Source organism: Natrix helvetica (assembly GCF_964273705.1).
Source record: "Natrix helvetica genome assembly, chromosome: 2".
Classification (NCBI taxonomy): Eukaryota; Metazoa; Chordata; class Lepidosauria; order Squamata; family Natricidae; genus Natrix; species Natrix helvetica.
The window spans coordinates 251677096-251703246 of record NC_138552.1 but is presented as its reverse complement, the minus strand read 5'-3'; the positions used below and the strand labels follow the sequence as shown (position 1 = coordinate 251703246).

Sequence of the window (26151 nt, the reverse complement as noted above, 5' to 3'; positions counted from 1 at the left end):
TAAGCAAGAAATTACCTTTAGTACCCCCAGGTTGTGCCCAAATTATCTCTTTGGGCATCTCTAGTTTAAGAACCACTGCTTCCTTACAAACACAATGTCACTTTAGTTTGGGTGGAAGCAGACATCTTGTTTAAGATATTTATTCCCTGTTCATGTCATCAGGCAGCTCTCTTTGACTTTTCAGATCCTTCACCTGAATCTTTTACATACAACTGAGCTGATTTTTAAAAAAATATTGTCCCTCTTTTCATAGCTTATCTGCAATATACATAACATTGTTTAATAATCATTTACTCTTCCAAAGACATCATGTCATGTACAGTCCAAAGAGTTGGGTAGAGCACCATTTCTCCCACTTGACAAATTTATGGATTTCAACTGCCAGAATTCCCTAGCCAGCATAATATTCCATGTTCAGAGCAGAAAAACCATGACATTTAAAAATATAAATCTATAGTACTGTATTGTAAGGCTGTCATGCTCTCCTATTTTTCTTTTTAAAAAAGCAAAATATTATAGCGCTACTGATTTTCCTTGTTAATTTCAACCTATTACCGAAGATCAAAGAAACTGAAGAAATATGCAGAATGTTGTTCGATTGTTTTACAAATAAAAAAAATGATATCTATAGGTCTGAACCAAAATTCAATCTTTTAATCAGGCATAGGTATTTTATATGAATTAGAATTTTGTTTATGATATTCCATAGCTCGTCAGCTTTTTAAAATTTAAACTCACTGCAACTTCCACTAAATAAAATAAAATGTTTGAAGGATAAAATAAACAAGGTTTATATGAGCTGATTTTCTACAGCATCATCGCAGTGAAATCAGAAACCAGTGACCCTAGACAACCCCCATTACCTTTAATAACAAAAGCTTCGGTTAGCAGACGCAGCTTGTATAAAGGTTTCTTCTCTATTGCAAGGTCTTCGAGGCCAACTCTTGCATACAGGCTCAAAGTCTCTCGGTAACAGCCTTCAATATAATGAAGCTTTGCAAGGAGCAACATTGCTTCTGTCATATCTTTTGGCTGAAAAATTAAAATGTTCATTAGTAATATAATAAAGCTGTGGTTAAACAATGTTTGTTTTGGAAATATCTCCCTGTTCAACATCGCATGGAATCAAGCATTTTGTTAACAAAACCTTAATGAGCTTTGAAGTACATGGTGAAATATAATGAGTGCAGAATGCAGATCCCTCGGTTAATTTGAAAAATTATAGAGGTTGGACCTTCATTTTCTACTGAAATTAATAAGGCAGCTCTTAAGAAGAGGAACATTCTGTCATTACAACAGAGGATCCACATGGTTTCCTGCTATGTGTCAATGGATGGAGCCATCTGATTTTCTTCCATACATTTTCAAGAACACTTACCCCACATGAAGTAGAAGTTTACTAGTGCACTTTGACTGGAGTTACAAAGTTGCTGAAAATATATATTTAGCTTAAAGTTTTGCCCTGCTTTATTTTTTTACCTAAATAAAAATAGGTAAAACAAGAACACTTACCCCACGTGAAGTAGAAGTTTACTAGTGCACTTTGACTGGAGTTACAAAGTTGCTGAAAATATATATTTAGCTTAAAGTTTTGCCCTGCTTTATTTTTTTACCTATATAAAAATATTTAGGGCAAACCTTTAAGCTGCTTTGTATATATTTATGAAGCAGCTTAACGTTTTGCCCTGCTTACCCGAAATTTCTTCATAAGGAAAATACTTTGCATCTCTTCAGCAATTTTGAAACTGCAATCAAAGTGTGTATATGTGTGTGTGTGTGTGTGTGTGTGTGTGTGTGTGTGTGTGTGTTAAATATATATATTTAAAAGTGAACACATTTCAGCTATCCTTTGAAAAGTTACAACACTTCAAACAAGGGAAGTTAAATCTTACTCTAATACAGGGGTGTCCAAACTTGGGAACTTTAAGACTTGTGGACTTCAACTCCCAGAATTCCCCAGCCAGCCATGCACAAGTCTTAAAGTTCCCAAGTTTGGACACCCCTGCTCTAATATAATCCTACATCAGCCTCTTCTTACATCCAATTTAATTGCAGCACTAGCTGCATCCCTTCTAAGTAACCATTGCCCTGTTTTAACCAAGTATACCAGCTTGAGCACCACAGTGCTATAAAGGCCATCAACCTTGACTGACGCATTATGAATACAGCCCAGTTTATGGCTTTAAGCAATAGAGCAGGGGTGTCCAAACTTGGGAACTTTAAGACTTGTGGACTTCAACTCCCAGAATTCCCCAGCCAGCCATGCACAAGTCTTAAAGTTCCCAAGTTTGGACACCCCTGCTCTAATATAATCCTACATCAGCCTCTTCTTACATCCAATTTAATTGCAGCACTAGCTGCATCCCTTCTAAGTAACCATTGCCCTGTTTTAACCAAGTATACCAGCTTGAGCACCACAGTGCTATAAAGGCCATCAACCTTGACTGACGCATTATGAATACAGCCCAGTTTATGGCTTTAAGCAATAGAGCAGGGGTGTCCAAACTTGGGAACTTTAAGACTTGTGGACTTCAACTCCCAGAATTCCCCAGCCAGCCATGCTGGCTGGGGAATTCTGGGAGTTGAAGTCCACAAGTCTTAAAGTTCCCAAGTTTGGACACCCCTGCAATAGAGAGATTTGAAACACACAAAGTGCTTTATCTGTGACAACCCACGAAGTTAAAACTTAAGAACGTCACCTCTAAAAGGTTGATCCCAGCATGGTTCATACCGCTATTTCTCAGTCACATTCACCTTCTCCAAACCAAAAATAACCAAGGGATAGTCAGTGTTGCCATTTGTAGGAGATCAGTTTGCCGCAGGGCATGAAAGTCAGTGCATAACTATAATAACCATCTTGCTAGCCATTTAAATTAAGCATAAATTAACTCCAAGTGAAAGAAAATGGAAAAATTGGCAGATTATTTTTTCATAGGTATGCGAGATCAAATGGATGAATAACGTATTTCCAGATTGATATCCTCAGTTCATTTAGTAACCGTTTGAAGTTACAACAGCACTGAAAAAAGTGATTTATCACCGTTTTTCACACTTATGACTGTTGCAGCATGCCCCACAGTCACATGATCAAAATTCAGATACTTGGCAACTGACTCACATTTATGACAGTTGTAGTATTCTTTTGAGACCTTCTGACAAGCAAAGTCAATGGGGAAGCCAGATTCACTTAGCTGTATTACTAACTTAACAACTGCAGTGATTCACTTAACAACTGTGGCAAGAAAGGTTGTAAAACGGAGCAAAACTCACTTAACAACTGTTTCACTTAGCAAAAGAAATTTTGGGCTCACTTGTGGTCGCAAGTTGAGGACTATCTATATGAGAAATGTGAAATAGTTTATCAAGCTTTCCTCATTTTTGTATATAATCCCCAATTTGTAACGAAAACTCACATTAATGAATTAATGCAGATTTTTAGAAGTTGGGACTTTGAAAGAGACATAAAATCCCACCATGCTGAATTAAAGCTATGACTCCCGAATAAACTACCCGGTGGAGGGTTCCGGATCCTGGTGCAACCGGTACGGTGCAATGGGGCCGGCCGGCCACCACATGAATGCGTGCAGCATGCGCGCAGCATGCGCATGCGTACTTACCGCCCGCAACGCTCCGCAACACTCCAGCTGCTCAGTGGAATGTCGCGCAGGCGCTGTACGCTCCGTGAGCTTGCGCAGAAGCCCCGAGCAGTTCAAATACAGGTAAGGAGCGCGGATGGGCCCTCCAGAGCACCATACCGGAACGGTACCTGGTGCTCCCAGCAGGCACCGGTACGCCCATACCGGGGCGTACCAGTGGTATCCCACCACTGAAACTACCCCATGTGGAATTGTTCAAGTAGCAGGCCAAAGAAAGAGTCTCTTGGCAGCTTCCATAACAATAAATTGTACAGTTAGACTTGTTCTGCCCATTATGATGTCTCATGGTTGTTATTTTTTTTAAAAGCAAGTCTCTTGTATCACTAGCGCTCCTAAAATAGATCTATAGAAACATAAGTGGATCTGCAATAAAGCATTGTTGGCATTGTTAGAGCCAGAAAAAAAGATGTGGTTGTTTTAATGAGTCAATTGATTTGATTTACTAAAATAGCTGCATCCTTTTTCTAGGCTCACATAGAATTCTGAAAAAAGACAGAAGAGGTGGCTGTGCTCACATCATCACACATTCCAAAGCACCTTCTCAAAGTTATGTTCAAGTGTCTTAATAACTTTAATTTGGAAACCCTGGACTTAGTCACTCATGTCTTTTACTAGGACACTGTATTCTCTACCCCACCACCCCATCCCCAATTATTTCCTTCCTCCAAGTCAGCAATATTTCATGGCCCTTTTTTATGTTTGGTCCTCAATGGCCACCCTTGAAATCGGTGTCCCTAAATTGTGTCTATACTTCTGCAAACCCTCAAAACCTGCTAATGCCTTCATTTCTTCATATGGATAATGCCATTCTAGAAGGGTTGGTTCTTGGAGGACAGAATTGGCTATTAATTTATATAGTGTTGAAAGTTTAATTTAGTAAATCATAACAAACCCCAACCTTCTTTTGAATAAAAGCTGCTGCAAATGGAAAGCAATTATTTCAGATTTTTATAAATGCATCAGGCGAGATTAAAGATTCCAACATTTTGTTATCTAAACCATTTGATTGTATATCATTAGCAGTGTTTTATGCTCTTTTTAATTTCTATCTAGAATTCCTACCAGTAATTTCCCTCGATTTAGAATGTCAGTCAAAAACTTTTTGGCGTCACTCAGTTTGGTCTCGTTTTTTTCCATTAATGGCATGGTTTCTTTGACTTTGGCAAGGTTTTCTTTTAAGCACAGCTCCAGCAGTGCCTCTGCAGCTAGTAGATTCTCATAGTCCTCTGCAAGACATAGTCAATGGAATAAAAAATTACACACTGTGTTATGTTCCCATATATAGCAGGACAGAAAGCTAAACATAGAATTTTAACCATTATATAAACATTTCCTTGCATAAGGAAATTTGCCCAGAGTGCAAAACTTGTTTATGTAATAGGAATCCAACTTAAGTGATTATCTATACATTTATAGACATTTCTTAGAAACTTTCTTATTTAGACATATAAATGAACGCCCTGTGTCATGTATTCTACTTCAGATTTGTAAATATGAACTCTTTAGAGAAATAAACACCAATTTGTTCTGCTGGCTTATTTAAAGAAATGGACAGAATTTGATTCAGTCATGAAAACTTTATTGGAAATAAAATCACAATTATTTATATAAATGTCTTGTTACTGTGTTCTAGAAATCTAATCAATAAGACGTTATAAATGCAAATTTTGCTGCAGGCCTCTCTATACTTATACAGTAAATAATAACTGAACACAAGGGGATTTACCTATCAATAGGCATACATCAAACTGTAACCAGCATCAAGGACTGAGTCAAAAATCTGTGCAATGTGACTTTCTATGCCTCTCCTCCCCCAAACCCTTATCTTCCAACCTCACAATCTGTTCCAGAAAGTATTAAGCAGATAAATTTTGAGATGCATAACTGCCATGTGCCAGTCAAATCATGATTAAACTATTAATTTATCTCAATAGGTCTGCACATTCAACTATTAACCCCTGTGATTGTTAGTTTCATATCTGCGCATATCCTGTTTGCCCATGGGGTCTTATGACAGGTTAAAATAATGAGATACTTATAATGGCAGATGATAAAATTAAAAGCTAAAATGTTAATAAAACATTCAAGCCATAAATAGCAGCTAATCATAAATATGAATCTGAGTTCAAAAACAACATCTACCAGGGGTGTGCATATCAAAAGATCAAGAGGATGATTACCACTGCATAATCGATACTCTTTTTTAAACACATCTTTTTTTTAAAAAAAACAACAACTATATGGTTAATACTGCATAGCAATTTAATATTGAGTATGCCTTGTTTCAATCAGTTATCTGATCAGAACCACACTGAAAACAGTGCAAATCTTTCCTCAACAACATGGAGAATTTTACTCTTGGGCTCTTATCGGGGGTGCTGTTTTGCCTCAGATTTTATAAGAGCAACTGTATTGGATAGAATGTAAACATTCAGAAAATACGATCTATTGCTGGAAAGGACAACAAAGCTTTAACCATGTGATTATATGAGCTCAAACTCCATTTAATATTACAGAAGCATTTTACTGTATTATTCTGACTCTCTAAAATAGAATATATTCCCAAAGAAACAGCAAAGCTGTCTCATACTCTCCTCCTTTTAAAAAAAACTATTTGATGTGCCTTTTCTTTCCACTTATTTTCTCCCTCATCACCCCTACCCACTACTGGCACACTTTCCTTTCGCTGGAATAATTGCATATGCAAAACTGATTGAGGAAAACATACATGCTGATAGTGCAACTAGCATGCATTTATGCTTTTGGGTGGAGTCCACAAGTTAACTTCAAATTAGTCACACAGACCCTCTACAGACACAAAATGGCTGTGGTTTGAGGCAAAGGTTTCAAGGGGGTGGGGGGCAGCCAAGCTGCTGGTGAGTTCATTCCTCCTTCTATGTTTTACAGTTTTATTTTCTATTCAAAGATTTCTCTTTAAAATTGAAACTGTGTTTTATTTAGCCTCTATCTATCGTGCTCCATTTCCCCCCAAGAACGCTGCTAAAGTTCTCCAAGCCAACCCACGCCTGAAATAGTGAGCAACAAGTCCCATGATACTCAGCCAACCCATTTTGTAACTGAACACATGTAAATACCATCAGGTGTGGAGACTTAATCTACATGATAGGGCCATGAGAAGTGGCAAGGCATGCCAGTCAGCCTTGATGGCACCATTTGGGCATCTTCAACCTTGGTCTCATTGAATGGCGGGGCAACCTTTTTCAGAAGCAGAGGGACCCTTCTTGCATTTTGCCCCCTCCATACTTATTCTAGCCTAAGAGGTCCTAAGGTAAAGGTAAAAGTTCCCCTTGCACATATGTGGTAGTCATTCCCGACTCTAGGGCACGGTGCTCATCTCCGTTTCAAAGCCGAAGAGCCAGAGCTGTCCAAAGACGTCTCCGTGGTCATGTGGCCAGCATGAATAAATGCCAAATGTGTACAGAACACTGTTACCTTCCCACCAAAGGTGGTTCCTATTTTCCTACTTGCATTTTTACATGCTTTCAAACTGTTAAGTTGGCAGAAGCGGTGACAAGTAACGGGAGCTCACTCCATTACATGGCGCTAGGGATTCAAACTGCCGAACTGCTGACCTTTCTGATTGACAAGCTCAGCATCCCTGAGAGGTCCTAGTTGCCTTAATTATTTTATTTACTTATTCACATTTTTCACAGCCACCCAACTCCAAGGGATTCAGTGCTTCCAAAGCCAGTCATGACGGCTGGCACCGACATAAAGAGCAGCCTGTTCTCAGAGGTCTGTCTTTTTGCCTTTGCCTGATGCTCACTCTGAGAGGCTGCTTTATCCTTCCAAAGGAGAGCGGATGGTCCAGCCTCACAGAATCAGGACAGCTGCTCAACAAGGACACCTCTGCGGGCAGCAGCGGGTCAGAAGAAAGGAGGAGGGGGCATTACTGCTCCACCACTGGGCCCCTCAATGTATCTTTCTGTATGTGTGTGAGTGTGTGTCTGTGTCTGTGTCAGAATAAGGCTGCTACTTCCGTCCTAAAACTACAGCACAGTCATCTTCTACATATTAATTCGGAAGGAAGCGCTTGTGAATTCAATGAGATTTATTCCCAAGGAGAGCACATTTCACTGGGTTCATTCAACGAAGCATAGCTGGGGAGCGGCACTGATTATATTTCTCTTGAAGACAAGGTCACCCAAGAACTGATTCTGAACGAGGAGCATTTGAGTGTGGTAGAGCAGCCTCTTCAAGAGCACAGCTGAGGGAGAGGGAGAGGCAGCCGAGGAGAGAGGCAAATTAGAGTAAAACCGGTCCGGGGTGCGATGAAAGCTGCATTGCCAACGCTTGGTCCACACTGTTCAAGTATCTGTAGAAACTATCCTATTTCTACAAACAAGCCATCGCTAAGCCCCAGGCATGATTTCAAAAGTTGCCGGGTAGAGAATGGGGTGAGGGAATAATATGCCAATCAGCTTCCCTCCCCCCCTCCCCCGCCAAATAAATCTCCTTCCGCCCCCAAAAAGGCGACGGGACGCTAAGAGAGACAACCCAACTGTTAGATCTGGGCAACGAGAGACAGACTGCGGACACGAAGTAACTCAACAGCTCATTTTATTAGTAGTAGTAGTGATCCAGCTTAACCTGTGGTCGGAGGGTTCCCCTTTTATAGGGATGAGGCACGCCCATTGACCAATCAGATGAATACCTGTTTCCCGCTGTAGGAGCGGACCTGAGGGAAGACTTATCTCGATATATGCTAATATCTAACACCCCTCCCCTCCTAGATGGGACGTTGCGGTAGGTGACATAGTCCTTTAGGTAGGTGGGTGTTTGTCTTGCTCGGGAGGAACGTCGGAGTTCAGGTTGCGTTGAAGTACTTGCAGGACTGGTTTCCTGTTGGTTTGAAGTGGTTGCAGGATCGGGTGCTTTTTCTGTTTCTGGAGGTCTTGCGTTTTCGATGCTCTTTTCCCTGGTATCTTGTTCGGCTGCGATGACGGGGGGTTGCTCAGCGGCTGTGATGACGGGGGGTTGCTCAGCTGCGTGCGTGATGTCCTGTCCCCCGCTTAGCTCGCCGGTGTCGTCGTTTCCTGGGATGAAGTTTCCCTGCGGTTGTCTTTCTGTGGACAGGAAACTTTCGCCCTCATCCCGTAAGTTGGATTGTGCTAGGCGACCTCGAAGCTGATCGATGTGCCTTCTCCAATTCCGCCCATCTTCAAGCTCTAACAAATACGATCGAGGGCCCATGATGCCAATGACCCTCGCCGGTATCCACAATGTCCCCCCTGTGTAATTTTGAGCATAAACAGTGTCTCCTTCTCTAAAAGATCTGACCTTACTTGTAGAGTCTGGGGGAGCCGAGGTAGAATAATTCGGGTGGAGCCTGTCCAGGTGAGACCGTAGGCGGCGACCCATTAGTAGTTCAGCGGGGCTTCTACCCGTCGTTGCGCTCGGGGTAATGTGTTGAATGAGGAGGTAATGGTCAATGCGTGTTTGCCAATCCCCCGGGCCCATCCTGGCGAGGGCCTCTTTCGCGAACCGCACCATTCTTTCTGCCTGACCATTGGACGCTGGATGGAATGGCGCGATGAGGGCGTGTCTGATTCCCAACCCTGCTAAAAATGTTTCGAACTGCATGGCCGTGAATTGGGGCCCGTTGTCCGATACTAACAGATCTGGTAGACCATGGGTGGCGAAAAGCCGCCTAAGAACCTTTATAACTGCCTCTGCCGTGGTTGATGTCATTAGGACTACATCTAACCATTTAGAATAAGCATCTACAACTATGAGGAAGGTTTGACCCTGGAATGGTCCTGCAAAATCAATATGAATGCGTGACCAGGGTGCCTTGGGTTTCTCCCATTCTGTGGCGGGCGCTTCCGGGGGTGCTGGTCTCGACTCCTGGCATGGGTCGCAAGTGGCCACCCACTCCTCTATTTCTTTGTCCATATTGGGCCACCACACATAACTTCTCGCTAACGCTTTCATTCTCACGATCCCCGGATGACCCATATGTAAAGCATTCAATACCTTTTTTCGTAGAGCAAAAGGAATAACAACTCGATCCCCCCACAACAAACATCCCTGTAACACGGAGAGTTCGTCCCGTTTAGACCAAAACATTTTGAATTCCGGGCCCACATTTCCCTTCGGCCACCCCCTCCATACCCAAGTTTGCACTTGTTTTATTAAATTGTCCTTCGAGGAGAACCTTGCGACATCGTAAGAAGAAACCGGTCCCGAATCCAAACAGTCAATGAGCAATACCGGTACTTCTGGAGTGGGGTCTGGCAAAATGTCTGGTAATGGGCAACGGCTGAGCGCATCTGCGTGCCCTAGAGTGGAGCCCGGTCGATGAATTAACTTGTAAGAGTACGCAGCCAGGAAAACAGTCCACCTGGTCATACGTGGAGAAAGGGAGACCGGAGTGGGGCGATTTCCCGCCAAAAGTCCTAACAGCGGTTTGTGATCAGTAATGAGTTCAAAATCGCGGCCGTAGAGGTATTCATGGAAACGTTTCACACCTGCAACGGCAGCCAATGCTTCTCTGTCCATTTGGCTGTAGTTCCTTTCGGCCGATGAAAGAGTTCTGGAGTAGAAAGCAATGGGTGCTTCTTTCCCGTCGGGCATCCTGTGGCTGAGGACTGCTCCAACCCCGAAAGGCGATGCGTCGCAGGTCAATACCAGCGGGAGGGTTTGACTGTATTGCACAAGTAGTGAGTCAGTGGTGAGCAGGCGCTTTACCCCGGCGAATGCTGCAGCTTCGGCTCGTCCCCATCTCCATGGTGCGTTCCTCTGGAGTAGACGGTGTAGTGGCTCAGCAACGGTCGCCTTCTGTCTCAGAAAAACGCTGTAGAAATTAAGTAGTCCGAGGAAGGCCTGCAACTCGGTTTGATTTCGTGGTGTGGGGGCGTCCTGGATTGCCTTAATTTTCTTTTCAGTGGGGTGAATTCCCTGACCATCAATTCTATAACCCAGGAATTCTACACTAGGCACGTTAATTTGGCATTTTTCTTTTTTAAGGCGGAGGCCCTTCTCTCTGATTCTGGCCAAAACAGATCTGACTCTTTTGTTTAGTTGCTCCTCGTTTGCAGCGGACACCAAGATATCGTCAAAATATGGGACGACTCCCGGTATCCCTTGCAACAGTCGTTCCATGACGCTCTGGAACAATCCTGGAGCAATACTTACGCCGAATTGTAGCCGGTTGCATTTAAACGCTCCTCTGTGCGTCACTATAGTCTGGGCCTCCGCTGTGGCGCTATCTACTGGCAGTTGCTGGTAAGCTTGTGCCATATCTAACTTAGCGAAAACCTTTCCTGGCCCCAATGAGTGCAATAGGTGCTGTACTACGGGCACCGGATATGCGCTCTGTTGTAGCGCGACATTAATTGTGCATTTATAGTCTGCGCACAAGCGGACTGATCCGTCTGACTTAACTGGGGTCACGATAGGTGTCTCCCAACGCGCGTGATCTACCGGCTCAAGGATTCCTTGTTCCACTAACTTATCTATCTCTTTATCTATTTTTGGGCGGAGTGCAAAAGGCACTCGTCTCGGTTTAAGTCGGATTGGCGCCACATTTGGATCTAAATTGAACGATATTGGTTTGCCCACATACTTACCAAGACCGGAGCTGAACACATCCTCGAACTCCTTAAAGATCTTTTCAGCGCTGCTGTTTCTCACGGCGTTGATTCCGGTGACTTCTAATCCCAGGGCTTCAAACCAATCAAGCCCCAGGAGGTTCTGCAATGGCGCGCTGGAGATGGTCACGGGCAGCTGGGCTTCGATGTCCTTAAACTGGATGTGGAATGTGCCTTGGCCCACGATGGGGACTTGGTTCCCCTGGTAGTCTCGTAGCAGGACGTCAGGAGCGCGCAGTTGGCTCTTTCTGAGGCCGGGAATGGCCTGTTTCATGGATGCCCATGAAATGATCGTCAGGGTTGATCCTGTGTCAACCTCCAGCTCGCAGGGTGAGCCCTCCAAGAGGACTGTGACTTTCAGCCTTTTGGGCCGCTTAGGGCGGACCTGATGTATCGTGGTGAGATACGTTCGCAACTCCTCTCTCTGGGTCAACTCTATCTCATCGTCTATATCCTGAAAATACTCTCGTTGAGCGTCTTGGTAGAACGCTCTTTCGGCTCTCTGTGTGAATTCTCTCTGGGGATACGCTCGCTCACTTTCTTGTGAGTAATCTCTCTGGGAATACGCTCGTTCAGCTCTTTGGGGAGTTTCTCTCTGGGTAAACACTTGTGGATTTCTCTCTGGGCGCCCTTTTTGATTTCGCCAAGCCCCTGGGTTGGGCTTCTGTTGGCGGTACATGGGTGGCTGCCGTGAGGCAGGGACTCCGCTCCGGCACACTCGTGCGATGTGCCCAAGTTTGTTGCAGTGCGAACAAACAACGTTCCTGAACCTGCAAGTAGACCTGGGGTGATTCCCTCCGCAGCTTGCGCAGGGCGGCAAGCGGGATCCGGGTTTCCCCCCAGGCCTCCAGTGACTGCTCTGCATTAGGTGACTGTCCTCGAACTCGGGATCCACGTAGTCGGGGCTTGCGTCTTCGTAGTGGACTCTGGTTTGTCTCGGTGCCGGCTGGGTTTCGTTGACCCTTCTTTGTATGGTCACTGCTGATTTCTCCGCTGATTCCGACGCTCTTGCTTTGTTCAATGCTGACTGTAGGGTTAGATTCGGGTTGGCTAACAGTTTCTTTTGCAACGAAATGTCTCTTACCCCACAGATGAATTGCTCTAAGATATGCTCTTCCAAATCCCTGTATTCACAGTGGGCTGCTATTCTTCGTAGAGCTGCAACAAATTGGTTAATGGATTCTCCCGCCATTTGAGTCCTCGTGTTGAATTCTTTGCGGCTGACATGGCGGGACGGTTTTGGCGCGTAATGTGTTTCCAAGGCTTGTTTCAGCGTCGCCCACGGTACTGCTTGTATTGGAGTAGGCGCGGTGAGGTCTCTGGCCGTATTGAAGACTTCCTTTCCGCAGTAGCCGAGGAAGATATTTTTCTTTCTTGCATCGGTGATCCCCGTGTACTCATTTGCTTCGAGGAAACACTCGAAGCGAATCATGAAGGCTTCCCATTCGTCGGTTGCTGGGTCGAAAGGAGCGGGGGGAGCATGCATCGCCATTTTCTCAGTTTGAATTTGCCGCGCTGCGGTGATCTGAGATGGCTGCCGGAATTTCTGCCGAATTCCTGGGCTGGATCAAATCCGGAGATTCTTGAAGTGCGCTCTTCGTCCTATCTGTCTCTCAATCCCACCTTCGTCGCCAATGTTAGATCTGGGCAACGAGAGACAGACTGCGGACACGAAGTAACTCAACAGCTCATTTTATTAGTAGTAGTAGTGATCCAGCTTAACCTGTGGTCGGAGGGTTCCCCTTTTATAGGGATGAGGCACGCCCATTGACCAATCAGATGAATACCTGTTTCCCGCTGTAGGAGCGGACCTGAGGGAAGACTTATCTCGATATATGCTAATATCTAACACCAACCACACATACACACACACCAGGCAGAGCCGTCGCTCCATCGGAGCCATCCTATGTTAAGGATGCGGCTGAGGCAACCCCAGCCCCAGGGGTTTCCGAAAAGAGAGGTTGGGTTCGACGGACCCGCCGGATCTGGCAGCCCAACCAGTAAACTGACCGCGTGTGAATCTGTCGGAAAGCGCGCCGAGCCAGCTCGGGGGATGAGTTTATGGTTCGTGGCATTGTGCGAACCCAGCACTTTCAGCTGAGCAAGAAGACCCTGGGTTAAGGGAACTGGGCAACAGGGCTCGGCAGGAAGGGGCGAGCGTCCTGACCCTTACAAGGGCAGGCAGGCGGGCGGGCGGGCGCTTCCATTTTTATTTTTTTTACGGAAGGGCAGCCGGTCACTGGGGAATCCCAAGCGGCCGGCTTGACTGCCTTACCAGATTTCTGCGGTGCGGCTCCGGCTCCTTTTGCCCCCTTGTGCCGAGGGCTGGACGTCCGCGCCCTCATCTGCGCCACCATGGCGAGCTGCATCTCCCACTGGCAATCCGTCCTGTACCTCTCGATCGTCTCTTCCATTTTCAGGTGAAAATGCGAGCCTTTCGCAGCCATCTTTGCGTGGGTGGGTGTCTCATGTACAACAGGGAAGTCCCGGGCAGGCAGGCAAGCAAGCAGCAGCAGCGCGCCTCGGGAAGCGCCGGGTTCCCCACCCCTCCCTTCCCTTCCCCTCCCCTAGCTAGCATAAGAAAGCTTTCAATTTCTCTTGGACACGCTGGGAAGGGAAGCCCGGGTTTCTTCAACCTCTTGGTGCAAAAAAACCCTTTGAGATCAGTTACGAGGGGACCATTCACCAGTTGGCCCCGGCATTCCGACGGAAAATAATTGGCAACCTTTGGAAAACGCGCTGGGCTGAAGGAAAAAAAGTGGAGCTGCAATAGAAGTGACTTCAACGACCTATGTCGGAAGCACGCCGCCTGTTTACTGCTAGTCCCTGATCGGCAGGCCTCTACTACAAGTCCGGATCAGTAGTTAAAGGAAGTCGTTATTTTTCCTCTATTCCCTTTTCAGATGAGTACTAGGCACGGTCTGGAAGTTAAGGGTTAGAGGGAAGAAGTAGGGTTGCCAGGGAAGGATAGCAGAAGGGCTTCCTTTGCTATTTCCTCTGTGTCCTTGGGTCTTATTCTTCCCAAAAAGAATTTCTACACCTCCAACTTCCTTTTTTTATCTTGTGACTGTGCTTGATCTGTCGGAGATCAACCTTGGGGACTTTGTCCTAAGACTCTGAGGTTCAAAATGACACAATAATGTTTTTTTTAAAGATGTTTTTAATTCCACTATTATTTTTTATGAATAATTCATGGCAGCAAACATACTTAATTCATTTTCCGCCTCTCGTTTTCCCCACAACAACAACCCTGTGAGGTGGGTTGGACTGTGAGAGAGTGACCAGCCTGGCTGACTTTCATGGCTAAAGTGGAAGTAGAACTCACATTTTCTTGGTTTCCAGCCTGGTGCCTTAACCACTACACCACACGGGCTCTAGTGTTTATTAATTTAGGTTTAGCATGTCATATACTTTTAGCCAATAGGTATGTGTGTCAGGATTTACATTTATGGGAAAGTAAAATTCACAAATATTGTTTGTTTCTTTTGAAGGAGAAATGGGGCTTCCTTCCACAGGAATTGTGGAATATGAAACATTCCATTGGGAAGGCATATTCCATTTGATTTGATGGCTATCTTCTACATTCAGTCGTATGTAACCCATTTTTAAGAACATTATTAACATTAAAATTGGCTTCAATTTAGTGCATAGGTTTTTTAAATAATACAAATTATCAGTTTGTACTATTGGTAATTTCTGAGATCCTAGCACCAATCAAAATGAAATGTAACTTTTTCCTCTTCTTCTGAAGCATTAAATAAAATAATCATTTGACATTTTTAAGGCATGGGCAAAGAATAAACTGTTGATTAGATTTCATTGGGAAGGGGCTGCAATGAACCTTTTGACTCCTGTTGATTACATGAATGAAATTTACCTGGAAACAATGTGGAAGTTGTTTTCCTTTGGGATATATTTTTAATTTCCCAAATCGAGCCTAAAGATCTGGGATTTCCTTGTGACCAAGTACTAACTGAGAGTCAAATTAGTGTATTGCAGTGGATGAAGAACCAGGCCAGAACTGGGAGATTATGAGTTCTAGTCCCACCTTAAACACAAAGTCAACTGGGTGACTTTGGGCCAGTCACTTTCTCTCTCAGCCTTAGGGGAGAGGCAATAGCAGGTCTTTCTGAAATATTGCCAAGAAAACTAAATAGATTTATCTAGGCTTTTGTCGTGAGTCAACATTGACTCAAAGGCACAAAATAAATAAATAAATACTAACCAGATCTTACTCTACTTAGCCTTTTATTTGAAAATTCAGCCAAGTTAAGTTAACCACTGTTAGTCATAAATCAGCTGTTTCTTTATTATTACCATACAATCATCCTATAATGTCCTACCATTTAAAATAAACCTGTTCATTATCCAGAGCAGTAATTCTAAAAGTGGCAGTCAATGGAAGTCCCCATTCAGGGGCCCCACATGCACAGTAATCCAGCGGCAAGAACTGCTTGCCCCCTAAGCCCTGTGCATGCTGGCAGCACATGTGTCTTGTCTCAATCTTCCCTCCGGGTGCTGACAATCAGCTATGCCAAATAGAACTGAGATCTTACACAAGCAGCCACTTTCTAATGATTCTCTGCAACCTGTTTGTTTGTTTATTCATTTATTGATGTACATACAGGTCTAACAGGTCACTTGAAAGAGATGCCAATCTACTGCTTAAAAGATTGTGGTGTAACTATTATTGCTAAAGTAGTTCCATGATCTCCAGAGGTTGTAACCAGAAACCAAGTTTCTGACAAATGATTGAACTCCCTGCCCTACCCACCTGCCCCCTCCCACCCTTGCTCCAGCCTGCAGTGGAGGACCAGCTGGTCCTGACAGCAAGAAAATATATCAATTATAGCATCTTAAGTTGACCCACAGAAGGGATGCCTAAGACGGTGAGCTTGTTGATCAGAAAGGTTGGCAGTTTGACAATTAAAATCCCTAGCGCCGCGTAACAGAGTGAGCTCCTGTTACTTGTCCCAGCTTCTGCCATCCTAGCAGTTCGAAAGCGTGTAAAAATGCAAGTACAAAAAATATGAAGCACATTTGGTGGGAAGGTAACAGTGTTCTGTGCGCCTTCGGCATTTAGTCATGCTGGCCACATGACCATGGAGACGTCTTTAGACAAAAACTGGCACATATGTTCAAGGGGAACCTTTACATTTAAGTTACCCACAATAAATATTTAGGATACTACTGCTCATTAGCTACATTACCAAGCTTGTGCAGATAAAAGAATATTAGCCTGGTATACTTTTGTACTGCCTCACAAACTGAAGGAAAACACATTGTCTGGATGTCCCCTAGGGGAAAGATACAGTTTGAATAGATCTTTTTTTTTTGGGGGGGGGGGGGTGTTGTTCTGAACACACAATAGTTGAAATTGTCTGCCTAGGATTTAAGTATAATAATAGTTTTCTTGCTCTTAATTGCAAAGTTTAGGCAAATCAATGTCTAATCTACTGCGTTCTGGCAACAAAATATCTTCCCATTGAATCAGCTCCTCCCATTGATGTTTATGGACATCCAGCAGCTCTGTTTTGCTAGTTTGTGCTTGTTCCTCCCCATCCAGACCCTCACAATTTCCAGCTGCAAATTCAAGATAGCTACAGCTCTCTAGCTGATATGTCACCCTGGACCAATATATTACTTCACATATTGGAGTTTCATATAGATATTAAATAATGTGGGAGAGGTCTACCCCCTATGGCATCCCTCACTGGAGTAGCTGAGGCTTGATGGCTCATCCCTTATCCCTGGAATTATGGGCTCAGAAGAGCAGAATCATCACAAAATGATACCTCTCACTTCCAAACCATGCAGGCAATCCAAAAGGATGCCATGATTAATGGTAATCAAGATGTCAAGTAAGACTCAGGGGTCCATTTCCTCCATTTACTGTGCCATAATCACATAGGAACACTAAATAATGCATCTTTTCTAGGATCCTCTGTGGTTGAAATACTGGCACCTTGGCAGCTCAAAAGGGGAAGGTTGAAGACAAAGCAAATTTGACAAATGCAATCAATTGAGAGAAGGTTTCTTCACAGAGAGGTTGCATTAGTACATCTTTCAAGATGGCTGATAATAGGCTCTTTCTCATCAAAGATTCATTTGTGCCAGGGGTGTCAAACTCAGTTTCATTGAGGGCCACTCATTGAGAGTTGTGTTTGACCTCTGGGCGCCAGGTGCTCATGGCTGTGCAGGAGTGGTTGTGACTGGGACAGCCTCCTGCAGTCCTCTGCCAGTCCTCTGCTCCATTTTCACTGGCAGGAGGCTGTCCCAGCCGAAAACAGAGCCTGGGAGGACTGTTCACAGCCCTCCCGAGCTCCATTTTCACTGGCAGAAGCACTGCAGGCCGATCCTTCGCTGTTTTCAGGGTGGCCCAATGGGCCAGATCTAAGTACCCCTTCAGTTTGACATTATGCCCTATTGGTATGCTTGTCACAGAAGCCAGGAGGAGCATGGGTCCAACCCACAAATGACAAGGCTCATGGACTCTGCATTTCGTCAGATTCCACAAATGCAACAAAGCAAGGGGACATGCAAAGTATCTCCTAGCTCACCTCACTTGATTTTGGCCAACTGTTTTCCAAACCAAAGCAGACAGAAGAAACTTTATCCTCCAGGAAAGGCATAAAGCAATCTGGATAGTCAATAGTCTCTTGTCCCACTTGTCCTTGCACATATAGAAGATATATTTTGAACAAAAATATAGGACAGGAATTCACAGGTGCAATAAGCAGGGGAGGAAACCTTTGCCATTCTTATTGTTACAGAATAGGCTCAAATATGAGTTCATTAAAATATGAATGTGATTTGGAACTCTGTATAAACGATTGTAATGTACTGACTTAAGAACTATGGATTAATGAAGCATTGGCATAGCAAAAACTATTTGTTTGCTACAATGGAAAGACTACCATTCCATATTTGTAATCCTGGATTGCAATGTGTTTGCTGTTTTATTTCAGACGGTCACCGTATTGATAAAATGAAATATTAATATTCCATGGAGTCAACTTTTATATAAAAACTGAACTGGTATAACAATATGCTTCTTTATTCTTTTCATTTGTTAATATTTATGTTCCTTTCTTCTACTTCTTTTCCATCTTTATATGTTGCAGCCCTAAATGAATGCAGTAATATTTTGAAAATGAGCCGGGATACCACCCGCCCGCTGCAAAAATCAGAACCACCATCAGAGCGCAGCAAAAAAGCCGAGAAAACAAAACTATTTGCCTTCTGGGGTTTTTTGCTGCACTGTTGCTGCGGTCCTCGTATCATCGCTCTTTGTCTACCTGAGATAAATTTCACAACAAACCAGATCTTGCACCCAGCTCATAAATATTATTCTATTAATTCAGCGTTTCCAATCTGGAGCTTCAGTCGCTATGTTGCCTCTCAGCAAACAACCAGGCTGAGAAAGAAAGAAAAAAGCCCCATTGCGAGAAATCGAAACAATCTTAATTTTTATTTTATTCATTTATTTCGTCAAGCACGTATTAGATCACATATATAAGTATAAACATGATTTTGAATACATGAAATGAATACGACTAAAAGGGAACAATAGGACAGGGACGGTTAGGCACGTTGATGCGCTTTTATGCACCAATGTGCATATTCACAAGAACAGCAACAAGCGCGGAAGCCCAACGACAGTTCGCCAAAGGAGTGGTCATTAGCGTAGCCCTAGCAACTGGCTAGGAAATTCTTCCGTATGACGACTACCCCAAAAAACCTGCCCGACGTATCAGCGCAGGCGGGCGGGGACCAGAGGCTCCTCCTCCGAACACTCGCTCTAGTCTAGTCTAAGAGGAATGAAGCCACGTCATAAAACGAGAGGGGGCGTGGTCTCTGCGGACATACCTGATTCCTTACGCGCACACCCCTTCGGTGGGGGAGTGTGGTTTTGTTTTTTTTCCTCATCCCACGTAAAATATCAAAGAAAGTAGCCAATCGCCGAGGAGAAGGCGTGGCACTCTTGACGTATTGAAGGTCAGAGGTGACATGAGTGGTGGGGAATGGTGGCCGAGAAGGCTCAGTTCTATGAGTGTTGCTGCTCTTCCCGGCCGGACAGTGTCATCTTAAGGGCGGAATTGCTAGGAAAGAGGTGCGGGGACCCAGGTGTTTCGGGACGAGCGTCGGTAGCTGGGATCTCCCGGTGACCAGAAGACGGGGCTTGCCTTGTGCCGGCGGGAGACTGTACCGCCTACTTTCCCGTCCGGTCCTAATCTCACCGTTGCTTGTAAGCCAAGCAGCTGGAGCCGTTGGTCATCTTCTGGTAGTGGGGAGATCCTTCGAAGTGCTACTAATCCTGCAGCCCTCATAGTTGGCTGAGGTTAATTTTGGAACAGGTACACACAACTTCGTGGCTGCAAATTGCGACCGCAGTTAAATAGCATTTGAAGTAGGGTTTATTTTCAAATGAAAAAGTGGGCAGAATATTCTTTTCTACTGGTGGACAAAAAGTTATAAACAGCATTTTTCAAGCACTCCAGGAATACTTGCAGTTATTAAGTATAATCTTTATTGTCATTGTACTTAAATACAACGAAATTGGTTTTTTTTTTTACAGTCAGTTGCTCATTCTAATACCTTTCGTTCCATTGCTTGATTTTATGTGATGTTAAATTATCTCTGGAAATTTGCAAGTTGCCTTGAGATGATTTGCCTAGAAAGCTGAGACATAAATGCTTAATATTGCGAAGTTTTAAAATGAGGCAGGTCTCTTGCGTAAGATGAAGTTCTTTTTCTTGTCTTGAATTCCTAGATTGACAGGATAGGAGAATGATAATCATAATAACTGCTTAAGAGTTTGCACAGTTACCGTAGTTTAAAAAAACAACTTTCCATAAGTGCCTCTTAATATTGGCACTATCATTTATTTTGTTATGTTATTGTATTGTATCAAATGGTATCTGAATTCTAACATTTATTTGGAGGAATGTAAGTTCAAACAGTTTTGAAGCCAATATGGATACTTTTTCATAATACATAGTTCTGTCTGCATGCAAGATTGATATCATATTTGCCATTCAGCTGTTTTGAAGGCTCTAAGAAAAAAGTTTTACAAATGCAACATTGTGTTATGTCTGGTAAAACTGGATACTTTTTCGTAATATTATGGTAAGGGTCTAATTGTTTGCAAGGGTGGTAACATATTTAGGTATCAGTTATTTGAGAGGCTCAGGGAATAAGTTTTGCAACTATAGTATGGTGTTATGTCCAGTAAAACTCTTACGTGAGTTTACTCTTACGTAAACTTATTGCAAAATTTGTCTCATATAGTTGCAAGATAAAGTCAACGAATTAGCTGTTTCGGAAAATTGTTGTGATTCCAAACTTAAGGTTTATTGACATGACTTCCAAAATTACAATTCAAAGTCCAGTACATAGTGATATTGTTTGATAGGTAGTGATGGCTGATGCATATTGAATAGGTGGGGTTGAGTAGGGAAAAAAGGTTGTGCTTGGCTTTGTCTTAAGAGTTATGAAATATTTACATCAGCCAAATGTACACGTAATGTTAAAAAGTCATATGTGCCAGAGTAATTTGTTGTAGCTACGATATTCATCTATCTTTAATTGATTTGTTTAAAGGTATTATTGTGCCTATTTTAAAAATCTCTGACCACATTAAAGTGTAATATATATGAATAAGAATCACAATAATTTGAATTATGTAATATTTCAGCCTATTAATTTTATTCACGTATAGAAAAGGGGAAATGAAAGATAAAGTTTTGAAATACATTTTTGATGCTTATGGTGAGGATGTATAGTATTCAGTGGAGTTTATGCTTGAGAGATTTAGTCCATCTTAAAAGCAGTGTTTGCAAATATGCAGCAGACTCTTAATTTTATGCTTAAAGTATTACATTATAAATTGTATTCTTTTTTATAGAATATGGCTGCTATGATACATCCAAGGATTTATAGCATAGATTTTCTTTGCTGTATTATCCTTGCTACCTCCGTTATCTCTTTAGCAGAGGATCACATGGATGGAAGCCATCAGCCCAACATGCGTCTTGATAAGAACATGGTACAAGACAAAGAGTATGTGCTCAATAAATTGACATTTTATATAATTCAGTTTTATCTCTTTAATTCTTCCCTTATAGATAGAGTTGTGAACTACAGAGCAAGTACAGGCAATACATAATCTATGAATTAATCTGGAAATCTTTAAGGTTACAACTAGTATACTTGAAAAGTTAACAACTAGAATTTAGGTGGACAACTTTTTAAATGACAGCTTTAATGACAGAATTACAGAACTCAAGGCCTCGGCCATTAACAGAACAATTTAGTTTAGGCCTTTAGTTTTCTCCCTAAATGAAAGAACAATTTAACCAAATTTCAAAATGAATGGAAAAGGGCACTTAATTTTTTCCATTCATTTTGAAATCTGTCTAAATTGTACTTTAATTTAGGGAGAAAACTAAAGACCTTTTGGCTAAGAGCAACTGCAGTATCAGTTTGTACAGTTATAATCATGAAAAGTATTCTTAAAGAGTCAGCAGAGGTACATTTAACTTGGGCTATTCTTTTATCACTTTGGAGTTCCATCTGGTCCAATTATTGCTTCAAGGAATATGCACTTTGATTTTAAGAGCTGGATCTGGAATAAAACTCAATACAGTCCTCACCTCAGTTTATCCTCCTCAGCCTGAATGCTCACTACATGTGCAGGCCAACTCCCGGAGTTCTAGTATGGTTAATACTGGGAATTTTGGGACCTGAAGTCTACTTGTTTAGAATGCTAAGACATTAGCAGGACCGTGATCTTAATGAAGTTGTCACTTCAGAGTGCAACAGGTATGAAAAAGGGAAATGCCAGGCTAGGAAAAAGACTGAAAATAAAAATGTCAGCATTGTAATGATCTTACCCAAATCTATGATATGTCTAGATATGGAATGTTGTGTACAATTTTGGTATTTACATTTGAGAAAGGGCACAATAACTATAGAGAAAGAGAAGCAAAATGATCAGAAAGCCCCTTTTTTTCTAGATTTTTGAGGACCCCTTAGGGAAAAAAAAGACACTTGAGAGAATTATGGTGTATAAAATAAAATGAATGGCAGAGAAAATGGAGGGGGAGCATTTTCTAGTGAAGGGATTACTCAATGATGCTGATAGAAAAGATGTTTAAAACAAAGAAAGGGAAATCTTTCACATACTACATAATTAACCAATTGAATTCATTACACAACACATGATAGCCACTAGCTTCATTAGCTTGAAAAATGGATTGGACATATTCATAGAAGACATTTATGTCAAAATCTATTAATTCTTCAAGACCAACATTATCTCCAAGTATGCCTTGAGATACTAGTTGGAAAGGAATAAATCTACTCAATCTATTTTATGCTTGAGAACACTCCTGAGAGTGGATTAAGATGGGTGTTGGCCTAATCCAGTAGGGCAGTTCTTATGTTCTTAGAATAAATACTGCACTTTATACACAATGAGGTATGACTCAATGTGTTGCATAATTGAGGCAATTGTGTCTTATTAAATAATGTTGAAACTGGATTAGCACAATATGTTGAATTATCCTGTTGTGTGTATCTGTATGGAAGTCTTGACAGCTGCACTGTATTTATCTTATAGCCACATTATGGAACATTTAGATGGTGTCGTTGAGAAACCAGAAACTGAGATGTCACCACAAGAACTGCAGCTTCATTATTTCAAAATGCACGATTACGATGGTAACAACTTGCTTGATGGTCTTGAACTTGCCACTGCAATATCACATGTACACAAACAGGTACGTATTAATTTGTCTGAACAGGGAATTTGATGGGCCTCTCCACAGTCCTTGGAAAAATGATATATGCAATATTTGTGCATTTCATATATATATAGTTATATATATCTGCTAGAGACTTTTAGATAGTTCTAGCAGAATGATCCGTTTTGTAAACTGGAAAACTTTGAAATAGCTTTAAGGAACAAATCAGCAAAAAAAAAAAAAAAAAACAGCATTATTTTGAGAAAATTAAACTTAAATACAGGTAGTCCTCGCCTTATGACCACAAATGTGACCAAACTTTCTGTTGCTAAGCAAGGCAGTTTTTTAAGTGAGATCTACCCCACTTTATGATCTTTTTTACCACAGTTGTTAAGCAACTCGCTGCAGTTGTTAAGTGAATCTGGTGGTTCTTAAGCGAATCTGTCTTTCCCCATTGATTTCAGAAACTGGCTTGGAAAGTTACAAATGGTGATCACATGACACCGGGATGGTGCAAACTGTGATAACATTTGCCAATTGTCTGAATTTTGATCAAGTGTTCATGGGAATGCTGCACCGGTCATGTGCAAACTGGTCGTAAGTCACTTGTTTCAATGTCATTGTAACTTCAAATAGTCACTAAATGAATGGTTATACTTTGAGGACTACCTGTAGAGAATTGTACCTTCTGAGTTTTGATTTATTTGCCAGATCCATTCAAATCTTTCACTCTCTAGCAATATAATTATCAAGAAGCAAGTACTAAAGAGAGGCTCCAAGCCAACTCCTTGGTAGAACTCATCTGTTGTTTTTCCTTTCTAGGGTGATGGGGAACACGTTCAGACAATAAAAGAAGATGAACTAATTAACTTGATAGATGGTGTTTTGCACGATGATGATAAGAATAACGATGGATATATCGACTATGCTGAATTTGCTAAGTCAATGGAATAAGAACTACCTTCAGTTTTCATGTGCCCAATTCAATGTGATTTTTATTATAAATTAGTAGGTGTGTTCTGCCTTTGAGCTGCGAAGTTAATAGTAGGCTGGTACATGTCACCATTGGAATTGCTATACTTGTATGTGTTACATATTGGGAAGTAAAAATAATGGAATGTAATGGAAACGGTTGTCTGCTGCGATATGGATAACAAACCCACGTTGAGCAATATAATGCATTGCCCTTGCCATCAGATTATTTGGCAGTCATCAGCCATTTGCCTTATAAGGCAAAACCTATACTTTAATCAATATTTATAGGTGTGTTTTTTTCACTCTCCTTACAGAATTAAGTAGATATGAAACCAGAAAAAGTTACCATTCTTTTGAGTCTCTGTAGAAGATAATAAAAAAGTGAAGTGCTAAGTGAAATATTCATTAAAATCATTGTGAACATAAATGTGTGTCTCAGTGGTTTTCCCTTGTATCAGTATTTCTCTGCATTTTAATCTGCCCATTTGGGTATATTTGTTAACGGTGTTTCTGAAAATGTAGATTAAATGCCAGTGTTCACCTGTATCCTTTACCAAAACCTGTTCCAATACTAGCTAACTAAATTTTTGTAACCGTGGAAAAAACAAGCTGCCTTGTTAAGATTTCTACCAATGTACCTTAACACCAATTCTTAGTGTTAAGTATGAATGATTATTTTGTCTTAAAATTAATTCTTTGAAGAGAGTGGTTAAATATTTGAATGGTTTACTTATTTAAAAAGATTCTGGAGCTTTCAGAAATCTTTGGTCCTATACCGTTCAGTAATATCCTGTAGTTTTAAAATAATGTAACTGTCTATATGTCTGCCGAATTTTATAACTTTAATTGGTTAAATAATATGTTGTATTTCACAAGCTGAAGACTCATAGGGCATTCTCTAAATTGTATAGAGATCTATTTTCTGTAAAGAAATATTCTTATATTCTGTAAAAATTGCATTTTGTTAATTATGTAATAAAATCTATCATATGATTGCAACATCTATATTACATGATGGGACAGACAATTGTTTTTTTATTCGTGCTAAAAAATCTACACAAGTTATAACATGATACTTCAGGTTTAGAAAAATACAGGCATCATGCAATATATTTTATGTGGGTTTAATGAGTTTTGCAATTCCAACAAACTAAGCTGGGTTTGTACTGCAGTTCTGATTTATTGATTAGCATGTTCGAACCCTTCCAGGTTTTTCTCATTCAATGAATTGTGGTAAATGATGCAATAACATAGCCCAATGCAGAGGTGTCTACAAGGAGATCAAAACAGGCAAGACAGTGTTCACACCAGGGCAATCCAAAGCCCCACATGTTTCAGTGTCATGTCCATGTACAAAGAAGTATGGCTTCTATTTCTTCTTTCTGGATGTATGTGATGATCTTTTATCATTTTCCCCACAATACCTTTTTCTGTTGATACAAGGCATTTCTGTTGTGTTTCTCTACAATTTGTGGCAGGAAATACAGGAGAACTGTATTATGAATCTTAATATTGGCTTTATGTGGTTTAAAATACAGACATTTCCCCCAAATCCCACTCTGAAATCATAACACCGCCCATTTTGGGTGATTGCCTTATCCATTTTGTGCAATTGCTCCATCCATTTCGGCCCTCGGCTCCCCTAAAATGTTTGGGGTGGTGCTCACCCACAAAAAGGATGCACAGCCATGATTTCAAGTAAGGGTGAGAAATCCTTTTTCTATACAGAGCCCAGGGCAATTCCAGGCCAGATGTCATTTGTAGAAAAGGCTAAAACTAGCAGCCCTTTTTGCCCATTGGACTTTCAGATCAGGGTCAAGAGTTTTCTTGTCAGAGGTCTGAACTAATTGTTTGTAGACTTTTGAAATTAGGCCAAGGGCCATGGATCACTGAGGAAGCCAGTAGGACTGCTGTATGTGCAAGTAGCTGTTTTTAAAAAAACCAATGCAGAAAGGGAATGAAGTAACTTTCCTTTTCTTTCAATTACTTGGGGCTCTCTCTCCACTCTGATTTAGCATCTACATGAAGCCACTGGATGAAGTCACCTGTAAGCATGGCATTAAGTATCATTAGTTTGCTGATAACATTCAATTACATGTTTTTTACTTTGAGCCAATGAAGTGAGGTTACAGGTACTTAGGAAAGGTATAAACCCCAAGG

The 26151-nt window shown here is 41.8% G+C and overlaps 2 protein-coding genes across 4 annotated transcripts in view; one reads left to right on the top strand and one right to left on the bottom strand.

The window, feature by feature from the left end:
- TTC7A (tetratricopeptide repeat domain 7A) overlaps window positions 1-14165 on the bottom strand; it is a 201788-nt gene extending 187623 nt beyond the window's left edge. The window contains exons 1-3 of the mRNA XM_081940769.1: window positions 13545-14165; window positions 4719-4882; window positions 864-1032 (exon numbers count right to left, since the gene is read on the bottom strand). Coding sequence (XP_081796895.1) covers window positions 864-1032; window positions 4719-4882; window positions 13545-13716 — 505 coding nt within the window. The 5' untranslated portion in view covers window positions 13717-14165. The remainder of the gene's footprint in view (window positions 1-863; window positions 1033-4718; window positions 4883-13544) is intronic.
- A 4968-nt stretch (window positions 14166-19133) lies between these two features.
- MCFD2 (multiple coagulation factor deficiency 2, ER cargo receptor complex subunit) lies at window positions 19134-24996 on the top strand. 3 transcript variants are annotated; one of them, XM_081940781.1, is made up of 4 exons: window positions 19134-19267; window positions 21177-21331; window positions 22893-23052; window positions 23839-24996. In XM_081940781.1, the coding sequence occupies exons 2-4, from the start codon at window positions 21180-21182 to the stop codon at window positions 23968-23970; spliced, it is 444 nt and encodes a 147-aa protein (XP_081796907.1). In that variant the 5' UTR covers window positions 19134-19267; window positions 21177-21179; the 3' UTR covers window positions 23971-24996. The 3 variants fall into 3 exon arrangements, with proteins under 3 accessions (XP_081796907.1, XP_081796906.1, XP_081796905.1); XM_081940780.1 differs by lacking the exon at window positions 19134-19267 and adding an exon at window positions 19269-19382; XM_081940779.1 differs by lacking the exon at window positions 19134-19267 and adding an exon at window positions 19274-19626.
- The last annotated feature ends 1155 nt before the right edge of the window (window positions 24997-26151 follow it).